The sequence below is a fragment of the Triturus cristatus genome, chromosome 6 (assembly GCF_964204655.1).
Source record: "Triturus cristatus chromosome 6, aTriCri1.1, whole genome shotgun sequence".
Lineage (NCBI taxonomy): Eukaryota > Metazoa > Chordata > Amphibia > Caudata > Salamandridae > Triturus > Triturus cristatus.
This window is the reverse complement of record NC_140589.1, coordinates 1,722,349,592-1,722,368,195: the sequence shown is the minus strand read 5'-3', so window position 1 is coordinate 1,722,368,195 and position 18,604 is coordinate 1,722,349,592. Positions and strand designations below refer to the sequence as shown.

Sequence of the window (18,604 nt, the reverse complement as noted above, 5' to 3'; positions counted from 1 at the left end):
AATGGTTTCCAAACCTTTAGTGACAAAAATAAATAGATGTATTTCCCTTGTTCATGATTGTGAACATTTGGCTCTGTTTACTTTTGACCCTAACAAGGTCAGTTCATTGCCTTGCCATCCAGGATGTATGAGTAAGAAGATGAGTGAATGCATGGATGGTAGTCATGTTGGTGACAGGGGGCTATTCTACACCCCTTCCAACTCTGATCTATCGTCCATGCACTTACTATTCATCCGTCTATCCATTATCCTGCCACTCTCCCATTCATCAATTCAACAACTAGCCTTCACACACCCACATACTCCCTGAATTAAGTTGCTCACCCATCCATCCATTCTCAGATAAACAAAAATACAGACTTTTGCTATCTCTTACAAAGCACTTTCTGAAATAAAAGGCCAGACCTATTGGCTTTGCCAATGCGTGTTTAAATATTAGAGTAGGCACAGCATACATGTTGGACTTAAACACTATGCAGTTGTGTTGGACCTGGCCCTTTTCGCAGGTTCACCCCTAAACTTTTTGAAATTGTCCTGGCCTTTTTCCCTATGTAGTGTTAGTAGTTTTAGGCCTCTAGGCACTTTAGCACTGTGTCCCAGTGTAAAGTGCGTGCGCTCTGTGTTACATGTAGTGAGACTGGCCTGCCGTCCCATAGGAATGCATGGGGATATGTGTGTCCATGGTAGTGCCTGATGTGAGAGGAGTGCAGGGGCGAGTTTGGTATGTGCGAACTCGTGAGAAAAAATGCTACGCAAGGATGTGCGCGGATTTATTATAACTATAAGAGAAGTGCCAATTCTAGAGGGTGGCATGTCTGTGTGCTGTATGATGTGAATTGCCTGTCTGGAGTTTGAGTGACAGGGCTGGGGAATTCCAGTAGCCAGAGTGAGTCTGCCCGGTGGTGAATGGAGAGATCTGCATGTAGATGGGAGGGAGGAGTTGCACCTGGGACCTGAATAGGGCTGGGCCTTCCCTCCACAATGCTGGCTCCACCCCCTGTGGTGCGTCTGAAGTCCCTGGCCTGTCCTGTGAATAGAAGAGAGGGGCTGAGCAAAACAAAGTGCTCAAGTGCTCCTGAACCAGTTGTATCTTGTTCCCCCCTTGCCTGTGCTATGTCACAAAGGGAAATGTGTGTATAAAAGAAGGGGCTGTGACCCCAAGAAAAGGTTCTTGTTCTTGACTTGAAACTACCAGGGGCATGCTGCTGCTGAGGCCCAGGGGAAGGTTTGCCTCCGTGGTCCCTGCCCTGCCCCTGGATGCCTGGAGGACTTCTTCCTGGGACCTTTATGCTTTGCCCCTTTTTATTTCCAGGACCCTACAGAGACTTTGCCTACACTTTAGGCGCCCTGGGAGCGCTATCTTTTAATGATTTGCCAGCCGGACGAGAGCGTGGGCGTCGCAGCGCGAAGCTGCCACCTGTTCTGAGGGAATCCCAACATTGGGAGTCCCTCGCGCTTTTCCCAAAACCGAGCAGGTGCCCACCCCGCTGGTATGCCTAATTGCGGGAGCCTACCCCGCTTATCGTGGTATCTACATGCGGGTGCCCACCCCGCTTATTTCATTATTTTTGTACGCGGGTGCCCACCCCGCGACTTCGCCCGTGACTAAAGCGGGTGCCCACCCCGCTCTCGATTTAAACTTGGGATGGAGCCTACCCATCGTATTCACCGGTGGAGCCGCACCGCAAAACCGGAAGTCAGGCAGCGTCGTGGGGCGGGACTTTCGCCTTCCAAGGGAAGCCCCGCGCCCACAGAGTAGTCCAGAAGAAAAGAAGGCAGTGCGGAAGTCTGTGCGTGCCTCGCGGGGCTCCCAGGAGTTGAGGGAGCCCCGCGGCGGAAGGAGAAGTGCTGCCGGTCCTAGTCCAGCTCTGTGGAGACTGGAGCAGCACGGCGGGAAGAGGCCGAAGTCCTGGGTCCCAGGAGGGCCCAGGTGAAGTCTAAAGAGGGCCCCGCGTGCAGCCCAGCCGTCCAGAGCCTCGCCGACTCCAGGTGAAGTCCCGGTGAGTGGAATAAGAAGGGCGGGGTGGTGCCAGTGAGGGCACTGTGTCGGTTTCCGTGAGCGGACGCGCTGTTGCGGGCCGCTACAACCTGGGCATGTTGTTGGGTGCTAGTGCTTCCTTCCTGGGCGGCCCCACCTGCCAGAGGGCCGCGCCGACCAACGAGGGCATAGTTATTGTCAGAGCCTGCGGGCTCCAACAATGGGGCAAGTTATTTCCAAGCCCCGTGGGGGCTAGGAGGGCCCGTGTTCTCTCCAACAAAGGGGACATGTTCATTTTTCAGAGCCTGTGCGTGGCTCCACCATGCACATAATTATTTACAGCGCCAGTGCACACCACGTTCTTGGGGGCATTACTTGTTTGCAGAGCCCCGTGTGGCTCCAACACTGGCATAAGCATTTTTAGAGCCCAGTGTGGCTCCAACCGGTGCAATATTTCTGTACAGGGCCCCGTGTGGCTCCCACATTGGGCACATTGATTTCGAGGGCTACTGAAAGCCCATACCGCATTTGAGTATTTACAGCTGCCCAGCAAGTAGTGGGCAGCTGCATCGTTTAGGCGCACCGTTCTCTTGGGGTTTTGTGAAGTCAGGAGTCGGATGCGCTCCTTTGCCCCACACTTTTCCAGCTGCCCAGCAAGTAGTGGGCAGCTGCCACGTTTAGGTTGGCGCAGTGGCGCATCCTGGACTTTCATTGCCTAGGCAGCAACCCTGACTCTTGGGACCTAGGGCATGTTGAGCCCTGGTTGAGTTGGCCGGGGGGGGGGTTAGATTTATAGGGCGCCAGGCCCTAATGTGATTTATGTTCATGTGACTATGCCTACTGTAAGTTATGATTAGGACGTTGGTGTCCAATGCGTTAGACTTCTAATGTGACTTTTATGCTAAATATGATGTGGTGCTAGGAAAGGTAATGTATGTAGCATGGCTACGCACCCGGTGTTGATACCTCTAAATGTGCGTTATGATTATGAGGTTGGTTTGCATATAATGGGTTATGCTAGTGAGAGTTATTCCCTAAGATGAGTTATGCTTAGGAGGTTAGAGTTTAATGTGTTTAGAGTTGTGAGAGAATTGTGTAATGTGGTTATGCTGAAGCGGGCGTACAATGCGTTGGTGCCTAATATGAGACTAAGCCTAATGTAGTTGATGTTACAGGCTGATGCTAAGTGCCTTGATTACCAGTAGTACTGGTTGTGTTCGATGTTTATGCAAAATTTTACATTTACTAAGTTCACTTTGTGATGGTTCTGACAGTGGTCCATGTGGCCCTGTCATGTGTACATAATCTCTTGTAAATATTGCCCAGTGCCAGTTGGCACAGTGTATATTGTGTGATTACCATTCTAATGTGTTATGATAATACAAAGGCTATTCTTCCTGGGATGTTGTTGCTGTGTGCGTGCGCAAATGCTTTACACATTGTCTCCGGGATAAGCCTGACTGCTCGTGCCAAGCTACCAAGGGGGTGAGCAGGGGTTATCTTTAGTCAGGGCAAGGAAGATACAGGCCAGAGTGGTGGTTCCGGTCTGGCTTAGGCACACGCATTAGCCAGCCAGAAATCCCATTTCTAACAAGTTGTGTATAACATTGATAGTTGGAGTTGATTTTTATATTGCTGTATTTAGCACTTAAAATGTAAGAACTGTTTTTAAATATATAGGTTTAAGCTGCAGTGGGACACAGCTCTTTTTTTTATTTTATTTTTTTTACATTTTTTGTTATCAAACGTTTATTAATTTTTAACAGGTCGAGCAAGAAGCAATACACAGCTTATGCGCCTACAACCTTATAGGCCGGCAGCGAACAGCTTACACACAGCAGAAAGCAATTTCAGAGTCAGGGAGCCTGGGGGACCCAATGATGCCCCGGAGGTAGGTCTATGAGCAGGCGGTCCCTAGCCAGGATTCCCTGTAGAGGCCCTATACCCTGCGCGAGCCCTCCATCAGACAAGAGAGTGTATAACATTACAATATTCGCCAAGCTAAGGCAACCTAGTCGAACGACAGCAAGCTCGCCCTTAGGGGCAATGGTCCTGTCATTCTAGAGACTTCACTTGGCACCGTTGCCATGCATTTCCCTGTGAGCGCATCTGTATTCACATGCAGCTTGTCTCGTATATTATACAGTTTGGTCACGGCAAGCAGTGCATCTTTACGTATCGCGCCCGTCGAACGTACAGCGTGTAGGGATACCCTCCATCATGTCCTCCATGATTCCCCATTTATAGCCTGCAGTGAGTATAGCATGAGAGGGCTGGCAACCGCCAAGCTCTGTGTGGCATAGGCTCGCTAGTGTCCAACAGGGTCGTATCGGGTATTGCATAGGGCAGCAACCAGCATGCAAGTCATGGCACAATAACAACAGATTAGGAACCACTCCGTCTTCCCCGTGCTGTGTTCGTGCTAAAGCTATCCACCACCGCACCTGCATCAATTAGATAGAAAAGAGGCGACCAACCAACTAATGGGGAAGGGAGACAGAACAAAGGGGTAAGAAGGAGGGGGTGTGGAGTCTAGGGGAGGGGGCTCAGCATGGGGGGGGGGGTGGGGGAGTGCGGGTCCCACCAGTACCACAGGGCATAGGCCGGAGGTCAAGGCCACCCAGGGGCGGGTTCCCCCCGAACCCGGGGGTGTCTGGAAGAGTCGGAGACCCCGAATTGTTTGCCTATCTCCATAAATTCCCTGGCTCGGTAGGGTCCACTACATCATCGAAGAGCTTCAGGGCTCGGAGCCGTGGAGGCTGCAGTCTCGTATGTTCTAGTCTCCCCAAATGGTCGATCAAGGGCTGCCATCGCTGGCGATACTTGGTATCGCGGAGTTGAAGACGTGCCGTGAGGAACTCCATCGCCACCACATGCCACAGGCGGGTAAACCATACATTGATTGAGGGTGTGTCAGGTTTCTTCCAATAGAGAGCCACTGTTTGTTTCGCAGCACCCAGCATGTGGAAGCTAAGGTGTCGGTCACGGCCCGTCATAGCCCGTAGAGTCGTCGGCCGAAGGCCCAAGAGTACCACCAGCGGGTCCTCCGGGAGAGGATACCCTAAAACCTTTTTTATGTGGCTGAGGACTTCCTTCCAAAAGGTGATCAGGAGAGGGCATGTCCACCAAATGTGGATGAAATCTCCCGTCGCCTGAGTGCAGCGCCAGCATAGGGGGGATGTCGTAGGGAACATTCTTTGGAGCCTAGCGGGAGTGTAATACCATTGGGTCATCACCTTGTAGGCCGATTCCTGTTGGGGAATGCTACGTAGGATCTTGGGAATGTCGCTCCAGAGCCGAGACCATTGGGAAGGGGTAACACCTGAGCCAGTGACGTTGTGCCATCTCACCTGGTAGGGATGGGGATCCGGTCGCTGTGCGTGTTGAAGCACCTTGTATATGCGGGAAATCAGCCCCTTGTAGGTGCCGAAAGTACGCGCCAACCGCTCGAACGGGGTGTAGGGCCGCGTGGCCGCCTGCGCCTAGGAAAAGACCTGTATCCAATGGCGTAATTGTATATACTGGAATTTGTCCCTCTCCGTAAGCCCAAACTCCAGCTTGCATTGAGCGAAGGTTTTGAGACAGTCCCCAACGAATAGGTCACGGATCGTCCTGCAGCCGGTTTCCGTCCAATTCGTGAAATAAGGAGGGCGATCCGCCGGCGGGAACTGCGGATTACGGGCTATCGGGGTGTGGGGAGACGGGAAAGTGGTCAGGCCCCGACGAACCGCCACCTTGTCCCAGATTTCAAGGACCGTTTTGGTAGGAACCGCCATGTAAGCACTACGGTGACGAGCCTCCCGGGGTAACCAGGCATGTTCCAGAGTGGACGACAGGTGACTGCCCGATCCATGTGGAACCACACCTTTTCACTCTCCCACGCTCCCCATTCCAATACATAGCGGAGGTGGGACGCCCAGTAGTAATCTAAAAGGTTGGGGCAAGCCAGCCCTCCCCGATCCCGAGGGAGTTTCAGGATCCGATTGGAAAAGCGGGGCTTCTTCCCCCCCCCCCCCCCCCCCCATATGAATGTGGTGAGGTCGCGCTGCAGCCCCTGGATGTGGTGTTCCGGAATAGGAGTCGGCAAGGTTTGGAAGAGGTATAGTATCTTCGGCAAGATAGACATTTTAACCGTGTTCAGCCTGCCAAGCCAGGAGAGGGGCAAGGCCTTCCATGTTCGGAGGTCGGCCAAGACTGAGAGCTTGTATTCCTGCCAGTTGGCCTGCGTCCAAGTATCCAGGTAAAGTTAGGTTAAGACCCAGGTACCGTACCGATGTGCTCGCCCATTGGTACGGAACAGAGGCCTGGATCGCCGCAAGTTCCCCGTCCGGAATCGTAAGGTTAAGGGCCCAGGACTTCGTGTGATTGATTTTCAGCCCAGAGGCACTTTCAAAGGTTCGGAGTAAAGAGTGGACCGCTGGCAGCGAGTGCGGGGGGTCAGAGAGAGTAAGAAGGAGGTCGTCCGCAAATAGAGCGATTTTGTGCTCAACCCCCCGAAGAGATATGCCACCTATATCTGGCGACTGGCGTATCCTAATGGCCAGGGGTTCCACCACAAGGGCGAACAGCAGGGGCGACATGGGGCAACCCTGTCGAGTACCTCTGCAAATGGGGAAAGGCTGCGTGAGTTGGCCGTTGACCCGCACTCTGGCCATTGGTGAGATATAGGGGGCCATGATACGTGCCACCATCTTAGGGCCCAACCCCACCTTCCGCAGGACCGCCCTGAGGAAATTCCAGTCCACTCGGTCGAAGGCCTTTTCCGCATCGAGTGATAGTAAGCATGCTGGGATCTTCCAGTGTTTGGCCTTCACCACTATGTGCGCTATGCGGCGCACATTGTCTGCCCCCTGGCGTTGGTGGATAAACCTCACCTGGTCGGGCTCGATGAGGTTCGGGAGGTGGGCACTAAGCCGTTTAGCCAGGATTTTGGTGTACAATTTCAAGTCTGTGTTTAATAGTGCAATAGGCCGGTAAGAGGAGCAAAGGGTATGATCCTTCCCGGGCTTCGGAATGAGGGCTATTTCAGCCATTGCCATGTCAGACGAGGGTCCCACTGATTCCGCAAACGAGTTGAAGAGGCGCAGGAGATACGGCTGCAATTGCGGCAAAAAGGCCCGATAGAAAGACACCGGCAGCCCATCCGGGCCTGGCGTTTTGCCGAGCGGAAGATCCATCAGGGCTTCTGCCATTTCCGTCCGGGTGATAGAGTCCTCCAGGGTCTCAGATTGACGCTTGCTCAGCGGCTCCCATCCACAGGCGTCAACGGTTTCCGATATCAAATCCGTCGCCGGCGGGTCACTCGCATAGAGAGCCGCGTAGTAGTCGCGGAACGTTTGGAGCTTTGCCGGTTCTGCAATGGCCCATGACCCGTCCGTCTTTTGCAGCTTGGCAATATGGGCTCGAGCCGCTCGTGTTCGCAGGCGCTGCGCCAAGACAGCACCCACCTTATCTCCGCCCTCGTAGTACCGCTGCTTGAGTGAAAGCAGGGCGCGCTCAGCCTTGTTGGTCCGGTGCGCGCGGAGCTGCCCGCGTAGGACGGCCAAGCGTCTCTTACGCGAAGCCATCGGGCGCTCTTGGTCCAGCTTCTCTAATGTCTTAACTTCACGCTCGATTTTGGTTTCATAGAGCCGGGCTTCACGCGCCCTGGCGGCGGCTATTGCCGTAAGGGTACCCCGTATCGTAGCCTTAAAGGCATCCCAGAGGAGAGGGAGGGGAGTCCCCAGCACGTCGTTATCCGCGAAATACGCCAGGATGGCCGTCTGGACCTCCTCCCTATCCACCGGGTCGCGAAGGACGTGGTCCGGGAATCTCCAGCGGCTCAATCGCGTCGGGCGAGTGGAACACTCCCGTATAAGCAATTCCACGTGAGCGTGATCGGAGATCGAAATGTTGGAGTGGGATACCGATATGATGTCTTTAAGCAAGGAGTGCGATGCAAAGAGAAGGTCCATGCGAGAGTATGAGCGGTGTACATGGGAGTAGAAGGTGTAGTCCCGCAGTCCCGGAGAGTAGTACCGCCAGGTGTCCACCAAGTTTAAGGGACTGAGGGAGCTCTTCACCGCCGCAGACATAGCCCCCGTCCCGTGGAACGCCCCCCCACAGCGATCCATCTCCGCGTCCCACGCCAATTTGAAGTCACCTCCAACTATGAGGTCGGTGTCTACTGGCTCAAGGTGTTCCCTAATGATCCCGCGTAGAAAGGCATCTTGGCCCTGGTTGGGGGAATAGATATTGCACAAAGTGAGTGGGTGATTACCTCTCCGGAGCTCCACCCGCAAAAACCGACCCTCGGCATCTCTGCTGACCCTAGCGTCTCCCCGGAGGAACCCCGCCCTGTAAAGGATGGCTACTCCCGCTGACTTAGTGTTGGCCGAGGACCAGAACTGGTGGGGGAAGCGGGGGTGCGCCATTCGCACCACATCCGATTTGAGAAGGTGGGTTTCTTGGAGGAAAATGACGTCAGGGCTCTGCAGGAGTAAATAGCGCCATTTTTGGCGTCTCTTATTGGGTGAATTAAGCCCTTTCACATTGAGGGAGACAATCTTCCAAGAAGGCGAGTCAGTCATTGACGCAGAACCACTAGCAAGGCCTCTTTCATGCTGCCGTTCCCCTCAGTCGTGAGTCCCCCCCACCAAAAGGATACGGAAGGAGAGGGAGAGGAGAGAAGGGGAACATGGCAAGAAAAACAACCAGAACACTTAATCGGCCAACAGAGCCAGCAAGACCTATTCCAGTCTAGGGAGTAGCCAGGCACAATGGCACAGGCTGTCCCAGAGATGTCACTCTCCCAGAAATAGGAGTGGGGGTTAATCATCGCTTATCTGTAGATCCATAATGTCGAGGGTCTGCTCCGGACCACCGCCGCAGCCGTACAGGTGTCACGCCAGAGACTAGGCAGGTGTGCGCCCCCCAGGGGGACTTCCCGGGCGTCGTGAGAGGTAGGACCAGGGCCGCCACAAGTAGTCCATGCCCACAGCCATCTCAGTGCCCAAGCTGCCACCAGAGAGGAGGTTCCACCAAGAAATCATTCATTTGGAGGCGAGCGCTTGCGATCCAGATGGGGACGGGCCGCCCTCCAGGGATTTGATGTGCTCTATGATGTCTTGTTTGTCCCGGGAGGATCGGCTGCCATCCGGCGAGGAGGGGTGCCTAGGGCGGCGCACCGTGGACCACTGCGGCTTCAGAGGGACGCGGAGGCCAGCAGGTCGACGCGAGGGGCTAGCCGGCGGGGAGTCTGGGATCTGAAGCAGCTGGGCCGCCTCTCTATAGGAACGCAGCACACGACGCTTAGATTCCCACTGGAACATGAGGGCAAAGGGATGGGCCCATTGATATCGAATGTTGAGCTCCCTCAGCTCGTCCGTAATGGGCCGAAAGTCCTGCTGGCGCCGGAGGGTAGTAGGGGCCAGGTCTTGAAACAGCTGGATGGGCTTGCCCCCCACAGAGGATTTCAGGTTTGCTTCTAGCCGCTTTGAGAATGGCTTCTTTCTCGACGAAGAAGTGGACCCGTGTCAAGATGTCAGGGATGAGTCCTGGGCGTCCAGACGGTCCGGAGACCCTATGCGCACGGTCTAAGGTGGGCGGCGAAGTGTCATCGTCACCTCGAATATCCTGGAGCAGGTCCGCCACAAATGACACGATGTCCGCTCCTTCTGCTCCAGTTGGCACCCCCCCGTATGCGTATGTTGTTTCGGCGCCCCCTATTTTCCAAATCTTCTTGCTTGATTTGTAGCTCGACATGTTGTTCTTCGAGAGTGGCGAGCCGCTGCCATAGGCGTTCTTGGTCTTCCGTACGTGCGTCCAAGGTTTTCTCCAAGTCATCGACCCGGCCACCGAGTTCCCCCACATCTCTCCGCAGCTCTTTGACACAGGCCTGGACCTCCGTGCGAAGTGACCCAATTTCCATTTTGAGCTCCTGCATGAACGACGCCATGTAGGATTGTGTGACTGGTGCTGCCGAGGCCCCAGGGTCCGACAATGCTGCATTCGTCGACTGCGCATTCGGCTTACTCCACAAGTCCCTGACCGAGGCGTCCTTGGGGGCCGCGGGCGGCTCCTTCCCTGGCTTCGTGCGTGTCATGCTGCAAGAGTGTCAGAGGGCAGCGTCCCAACGGGGAGGAGCAGGGACCCCGGAACCCCTGAACGCACACTCAGCGTAAAGCGCAGGCCACTGGGCTACGCAGTCCATTAATGGCAGTGGGGCTCCGTTCCAAATGGCCCTCCAGATGCTGCGCAGCCGGGAAAGGGGAGCGTCGGGTTCTCAAGCCACTGCGTGGTGCATGGCTGTCGGACAGTCAACTTGCCCCCCAAGAGAGGTCCCACCAACTCAGTCGAACGGGGGAGGTGCAGTGGGGGCGCCGCAGCACCCGACGGCTCGCCGCTCCAGTCCCGGTCCACCAGGTGGGCCCTCGATCAGTCCATCAGCCGGGCCCGGGGGGCGCCTTCGTGCGGAAGCTAGCCTCTCTCCTCGTCCCCGACAGCCCGGGCAGGCTCCAAGCAGATCCAGGCCACCGCGCCCCAGGCAGAGGCGTACTCTCGCCGTCCTCACTTAGGCCTCAAGTCGAGCCGGTCGGGGGTCCCAGAGCAACCCCCAGGGTCAGCGCGGCAGTGCGGGGCTCCGTGATCCCTCTCCAGCAGCCGGCTCTCGCGTCTCAGCTCTCTCCCGAGCACCGGTAATCGCAGGTCTCCAGGGCGCAGTGCAGCAGGCGCCAACCGGGGTGCAGTGAGGTAGGGCACCGGACACTCCCAGGGTAGGGGCCCAGCAGACAGCCAGCGATAGTTCACCGGAGCCCGGCTCACCAGGGGCGGTGCTTTCCCCCAGCCGCCATCCACACCAGGCCGCCTCGTATGCCAACCTCTCCGCCAGGCCGCATCCACGTAGCAGACAAAATGGCGGCGGGCGCTCTTCAGCCACCGCACTGCGCCCCCAGTCACATCAGCCAGCCAGGCGTCCCCCCCCCCCCCCCCCCAGGAAGCCGCCACTCTCCCTCCTCAAGTTCAGGTCGCTCCGTTCACCCAGCGCCGTCGGCAGCCTCCGCCGGGCCCGCAGCGAGCCCCCAGCGCACCCGGGAGTGTCCCGGCCTACCAGGTTCTGACGCCAGAGATCACCGCCTCCGCTCGGGCCTCGAAGTCGTCACTCCCACAGCTCACGCAGTCCGGGGTCCTCTGCTATCGGCGCTCTCCGGCAAGGAGTCTGCAGCAGCCACCAGCGCGACGCCTCCTCTGCTCCGAACTCGCCCAGCTCCGGGCGCGCAGATCGGGTGAAAAGAAAATGGCGGCCTGCCCGGCCAGGACCCGGCTCCTCGTCCGTGTGGTGTGAGTCTGCCTCAGCAGCCACCGCCGACCGCCTAGACTGGTGCCCCCAGGGTTCCGCTCTCCCCGGGCTGTGCCCCCGGTCCGAGTGTCGCCGTCACACCGCTGTAAGTGGCAGTTGATAACAGCGGCGGTCCGGAGCGGCCACGACCTGTGTCCTACTCCATTCCCGGCGAGATCACGCCCCCCGGACACCGCTCTTTTGCTGCCCATCACTGGGTTTGCTCCAGGTGTAAGTTTAGAAAGCTGTGCTGCAGGCTAAAATAGGAATCTGACGTATAAGTAGCTGGCACTATTTGGGCGCATCATAAAAATATCAAATTTGCCTGTTAAATAGTTAAAAGGATTTCCTTTTTTAAGTAACAGCAATGCAACCAGGCCCTTTTTGGCAAGGCCAGAGTAACATTTAGATAGTCCCAAAAAAAAGAAACAAGAACCCAAGGGAAGCAAGTTGAAAAATGGATTTCCTTCAAGATCTATAAAATATAAAAAAGTATTCCCCACATTCTCAGTTATTGCTAAGACAAATATAATTAAACTGGTACAACATCTATAAGCATAAAAAATATCCATCGCAATCGTCACTAAATCCAATATAATATTCTAGAAGGCATTCATGGGATTTTATGCAAGTATTGTGTTTTTTTGTTCTAGGAACTCCAATGGGAAGATTAAATCTCTTGATGCAAAATTAAATCTGGAAAATAAAGATTTTAAGAAAACTACAAAGATAACTTGGCTAGCGGAGACGTCCCGTGCACTTCCCATCCCCACAGTGTGTGTTAACTATGATCACCTGATTACCAAACCAGTACTTGGCAAAGAGGAAGATTTTAAGCAGTACATCAATAGAAACAGCAAGGTAATGATAAACAGTGCACTCTTACTTTCAGCTCACATTTCTGACTTGCAAATATCGCTTAATTTTTAATTAGTAAACCATGTTATAATGGTATTTTACATACATGTATATTAATGTAACTGATTATAAGAGAATACAGAACATCATGTTAAATATAGATGTTTCAAGTGTTGTGGATTAAGATATGTTTTATGCCTCTTGCATAACCATGTTTTTTACATGACTATTTTTTGGGAAAATTATTTGTTACAGTAATTGATCGCTAAAGAGAACGTATTGCTGTACATGCTTTCATGTCTTAAACTGCACATATTCGTTATTAGGAGCGGCTGAAGCTGCACCCTCCTGCATTATCCTACAAGTCAGTCTGCTTTCTGGTTACTTGTGATGACTAGAATATTCTGGTTTCTCATTTCTCTTCATCCTAACTGGCACTCTCCCTTAGGTTCTGTATGAATTTTTCATACTGAAGAGTTTTCCCTCTCTCCACATGATTAAATGTTTTGGTGCTAGTTATGTGTTTTATATTTCCTGAAACTGACCTGCGTTGCCTATGTGTCACCTTGTGGGCAACGGGCTCTCCAGTGAGTTTTGTGTTCTTTTTGCATTGAAATTCAATGCATGTGCCCATCAGTAGAAAAGCATATTCTTTAGTAAACAAATAATTTTGTCACTGGCAAAATATGACCAGTCTCCTACAGGGGCACAATGCTGCAGGAGTCAAAGACCTGCACGCCTGTGCTGGTAAGAATACTTTCTCAGGAGAGGCATCATCCGGTTGCACGACTTTTATTCTTGCTGTACTAGGTGACTGATTTTCTGCAAATAATTTCTTTTCTGTTCTGAGAGAGGTGCTGATCTTTTGAGGCGGAAGAGCCATTTTCCAAACCCTTGATGGTGATAGATCATGGTACCTCACGGTCTGGTTGAGCAGAATCCTCTTAATGATGCTTCATCTCCCTTTAGAGGCCATGGAAGCATAATAAAAATGCAGTTGATCACTGTAGTATTCATCTTCCCTTAAAGTACTGGGTTAGAGTGTGCCTCAAACTGTCATTAAGCCCTGTATCTTCATTTTCTCTCTACATGTTCCCTAAGAGGTTAAGAGCCCCAGGGTCTTGTATAGATTGAGATTGTATCACATTGCACAGCGTAGTACGAAAGCCTCCTGTGAATACAAAGAGTGCTTGATAGAAGTTAATCCCATCAGAATCTTGTCTCACAGTCAAGCTCCATTCTGCTTGTACTAGAATCTGTAGGAGTCGTCTATCTCTCTTATTCCCATGAACTTCAGAACTGGGACTCATATCATTGTACATGTCATCTGCTTTATAGTTTAGTACTCTAGTTCATAGCTTTAGCCATCCATATCCTATCTATCTTGTTCTTTTACTAATTGGTTGAGATGCCAAATCTACACTATTGTTGGCATTGAAGTCTGGGGTTAAGGTGCTAGGGTTGTTACTCTAACTGCTCCTTCTCTGTTGATGTCTGCTTAGTTAGAAGTGCTATGGAGCACAATGTGGAACTGTGTTCCCTTCCCCCTTTTCCCCCTGCACTGGTTATAACTGAAACCTAGCTTGCCACAAATAGTATATCAAAACCTGTCTTGCAACAGTTAAATCCTTGTGCAGTCCGTTGTAATTATTGAACTACTAGGCAAAGGAAAAGGGCCTACTGCTTCATCCTTCCCAATGGGAAAGGAACTTGAAAGGTGTGTTTCTCGAAGCAGAAAAAATGAGAAAATGCACACCTAGCCCTGTAAATGACCATGGCCACAGCTGTCTGGTAGAAATTGTGGTAATTTAAGATGGTATGACTGCATTTCATACTTCTTCTCTAATAACACAATATGAGTTCAGTGCTCTCTTTGGAGAGGATACGATGAGCACAAAACATCTTGTGTATGTAGACATAACTGCTTAAGAAACTAAGTACAGGACCATATTGGTAGTGTTTTGAGAAATCTAGTGCCTAGTGCTGTATTAATATTCATAGTTATCTCTAACCCTTTCGGCACTCCAGATGAAGCCCTGACTGCTTGCCATTGCGACCTTCAATAGTCAAATGCCTAAAGAAAGTAACCTATTGGAGTGCTCTATTTTTGTTGCTCTGGTACACTAGTGATGAACATCAGTACGCTTGAGGACACTGCCAGTAGACATTTAATAGCTCATTAGCCTGGAAAACTTCAGCTGCTATTGCTTTAGCGCACACATTTGTCCCATCTTGCAGGCCAACAGCACTAATACCATGGATTTGAAGTAACCTAACAGGTTTGCTATGTTTTATAAGTTTTGCCTCACAAATTTGTCCCATTGACTGAAAGTAGCAGAAAACTGGGAAATCCTAAGTGCCCAGGGTCGACCTGAGTACAGCTTCATTTGAGGGCTTTGGCTGTAGGTCGAATGCTGTAGAAAATGCAGGGTATAAACATTGATAAAATGTTTGGCATCATATGTTAGTCCCAGAATGTGCCATATCTTTATGGCTCTCTTTGTGACTCCTATTGTTGCGTGCTTTGTTGTACTTGACCAATAATTAAAAAATCCTATTGTTCAAAGGTACAGGAGTGGCAAGTTATCAAGTTCATTGACCGCTAATTATTGTGTAGTGCTGTAACCGCTTGTTCGAGGCATGTATGAATCTAGTTACACATGCTTTGTATACTCCTGCCATCTAGTGTTGGGTCTGAATGTGTGCAAGTTGTTTTCCTTCAAAGAAATCTTTCGAGTCACGAGGTAGAGTGACTCCTCCTCTTGGTGATGATGCACATGGGCATCAACTCTATTGTTAGATAGTTTTCTTTCCACTGTTGGGTTTGGACATGTGTGCCTGCGTCGAGACTGTTGGGGTCTCTGTTCGGTTCATGCTCACCCTAGGTGGTATTGCTTCTGATCACATAGTCTATCTTGTATCGAGATATAGAAAAATGTATCGCTCATGGGATCGACGTGCTTCAACCGTGGCCAAGAGGACCTCGCTCCTCTGACCTATATTTCAATCCACATCAGGTTCACCAGAGAATGCTCTGCTGTTGATGGAACAGGTGCATTTCAGTTTCATCTCGAACTGCCACGCAAAATACCCCTGGACTGACCTCCATCTGGTTTGCAACATGTGTTTGTCACTGAAACACAAGGAGGAGGGTTGCTAGGCCTGCCTATCTTTCTGTTTCAAAAAGACTTTAAAGACCGTTGGGCACATCGATGTGAAATGCAGCGAAGCCATATGAACCCTTTGGGCGCGGCTGGAATTTCCCCGCTGTGCGGGCAATTTCCACGCGTGCGCAAATCGAACGGCCCCCAGCCGTCCGCACACGCCCACCGTGACGTCAGACGGCCGGGGGCCGTCCGGTGCATGCAAGGGGTTAAAGACACCTCTGACATCTTCAGACTTCAAGATGTCGGGGAGGAAGAACTCCCCAGAGCATCCGTGGTGGAAGAGGTGTTAGGTCTTATATAGAGGCCCTAACATAGGCATGACTCTAGATGTCCTAATATAGGCATGATTTTAGATGCCCTTATATAGGCATGATCTTTCACCTACATTAGTTCCCTACACTACACAATAACGAACTCTGAGGATTGATCCTTATCTAGTTTCAGTTCTGGGGAAGGAGGGTTTTTTCCTGAACAAAGGCCTCCTATAACATCTCCGATGGGCTCATAAATTATGGATGAGCATTCATGAGGGTTCTTGGAAACAAAGCAGAAACTATATCACCTGCATAATATCTATGTACAAGGTTCATCCCTTATGTCTTCCTCAGTCCAACATTGACCCATACAAAACATACTTTTGGGTATAAATACATCACATCTTACCAAGATAAGGCCGTGGGAACCGAGACTTCCAGGCCAACACACTGACCAGAGACGCTGAGGCTCCTGCATGCAGACGCTCCAGCTGACAGTGGGCTGAACATCCCTTGCGGGGTGTCCAAGTTGAGACCAAGAAGGGCTCCGACATTTCTCATACGTCAGGTAATGGGGTTTGACTAGATCCTAGAGGGATTCTTGGCTTTTACACCTGCCTACATGCTAGGTACACTTGGGTACATCTAGATAGGCATCGTAGGAGTACGCACACTTTTATCATGCATTTTATATTCATGTATTTATTCATGCTAATTGCACAATTATAGATCTGTACTATCCGTTTATATTCATAGTACTGCTAATCATATTTCTCTGCTACTGTCTAATGGTTGTTACAGCTCATATTTCTACATGAGAATAACTGTTTGTAGTAAATTAGTCCAAATCCAAAGTCAGGAACAGGATCTTTATTGAGATAAATCTTCAGACAACAACCTCCAGCATTACACTAAATACTGGTTCAAATTAGAACTTTGACTTGACCATGGCTCCATTACATCATGACTTGAACATTCAGTTCTAAACATAATCACACTGTTAAATAAACCTTTTATTGAAACGCCCAGACTGTTTATTCTGTGTACCTGTGAGATAAACTAAACTAATCGAGCACGAGTGACTGGGCGAAAAGTAGTATATTGTTTCCACGATCTTGAGGGATCAGGGTTGTCATGTTCTGAGGCTGCCAGAAATTAATCTCTCCCCGATAAGAGGAGACCCTAGTGGCACTGTGAGCTAGCATATATGCAAACAGGCTAACATACGCGGTGGGGTGCTCAGAGTTAGTCTGCCACCAGTCTTACAGTTTGTTATCCAAACGTGCAGGTCCTGCATGGGTACTTTAGGAACTACACGACAGAGGAGGCGTTCTCCGTAGAGGTCTGTTACTGCTCCGACCTAGAGGTCAAAATTGAGATACAGGACATTTCACTGGCTCAACAATTCGTGAGTACAGTGTAGGAAGGTGGATATCTGACTATGGTTACCCCCAACTTTTTGCATAGTGTCTAGCTGGTTTTTCGACTTAGTTGGCCTGAGATCCTGCCATTCAGGGTCTCAGGCTGTCTGCTCCCTCTTTAAAATGGACTCCATGTACCCTAGGTACATACACAATTGGTAAGGATCACCTTATTGGACCCTGTACAGTGTACCCTAGGTACCCAGGGCAAAGGTGTACCCTAGGCCTCCCAGGGGCTGCAGCATGTATTATGCCACCCCTGGTCTGGCCTTCCAATCGGACACAACTGGCTGATCACTCAGCTGGGGCAAGGTCGTGTAATCACCCCTTGCTTAGATATAGTATACCTATATCTACCCTTATATATAGACACATGTGTACCTATCAGCCACTCCTATGGCAGGCCTTAACAATCCTGGAGGCAGAGTGCTTGGTAACATGTGAGATGGTGCTCTAGCATGAGCTGAGCCTGTCTGCAGCTTTCGGAAGCATGTCCTTATAGCTGTTCTATGATATAGCCTACCATATACTCTTAAAGTGCCTTATAATCTTAAACGGTTATGGTAACTATGGTTTGGCTTTATCAAAATATGTCGTGTAAGGTGTCTAACACTTTGGAATAATACCCCCATACCATTTCTGGTGATGAGGATATTATTCCTCCCTTCTAGAGGGAGAGACATGTTAAAATCCTACTTTGCTGTTTAACTCTAACCAAAGCCTCAGCATCACAAAATGGATGCTGCTGCCACAGACACGAGTCTGACCTCCTGCTGCTGGGAGGGATCCCGGCAAGGGAGGCTTGGACAATAGGTTTCCTGCTTGGGGAGGTGCTAGCACCCCCCCAGACAGACTTTAGTGTATTGGGGCAGGGAGGGCTGAAAGGAATGAGACATGCCTGGGGCACACAAGGTGTCCCATGCATAGTCCAGTTCAAACCGGTTCTGGGGCACACCAGCCCCAGTATTGGCGCGAAACTGGACAAAGGGAAGGGGGTGTAACCACCCCCTCCCAGGTCCCACCCATAAGGCGTGACCTAGCAGGCAACCCAGCCCCCCAGATTAGTATAAAAGTGGTAGCTGGGCCCCAGGAGATTAGATTATCCTGAACCTGCAACTTGAACAAACTCTGGGCCTTCGACATTCGACGAAAGAAGAAGACTGAAGAATCTCCCTTGTGGCCAAGGAGTGGCTACCCTGTGCAAACAGGCACCATCAAGAGACTACCCTTTGCTTTGCTGAAGTTCTACGAGGGACCGACTGCAGAGCCCGACCAGAGCCTTGACTTCCAGACTTCTCCGACCCTGATCCACATCCACAGCCGAGCTGAGATCCGTGGAGGCGACGAGAGACGTGGGACCGGCTACCTGGGAAAAGTGGCGAGTATCTTCCAGCGCAGCTTCTGAGGCACCCTCGAAGTTGTGCACTGGGGATTGAGAAGCCCCAACCCCAAGCACCATCTGCACCGAAGATCAGCCCCCCACACTCCACGAGTCCTGCGTGGGGCCCTTCTGCATTTTCCTGCTTGCCGCGTCTGTCCGGTTGCTTGCCCGTTGGCTAGCGGCCTTTGTGACGACACACCTTGAAATCTTCACTGCTGGTTTGGCTCCT

The 18,604-nt window shown here is 51.5% G+C and overlaps 1 protein-coding gene across 2 annotated transcripts in view; it reads left to right on the top strand.

Annotated features, from left to right (window-relative positions):
* The window catches only part of EPRS1 (glutamyl-prolyl-tRNA synthetase 1), a 483,086-nt gene that overhangs the window by 170,669 nt on the left and 293,813 nt on the right, over window positions 1–18,604 (top strand). For both annotated transcript variants that reach the window (XM_085612943.1, XM_085612942.1), the window contains exon 15: window positions 11,948–12,155. In XM_085612943.1, the coding sequence (XP_085469069.1) occupies window positions 11,948–12,155 (208 nt within the window). The remainder of the gene's footprint in view (window positions 1–11,947; window positions 12,156–18,604) is intronic.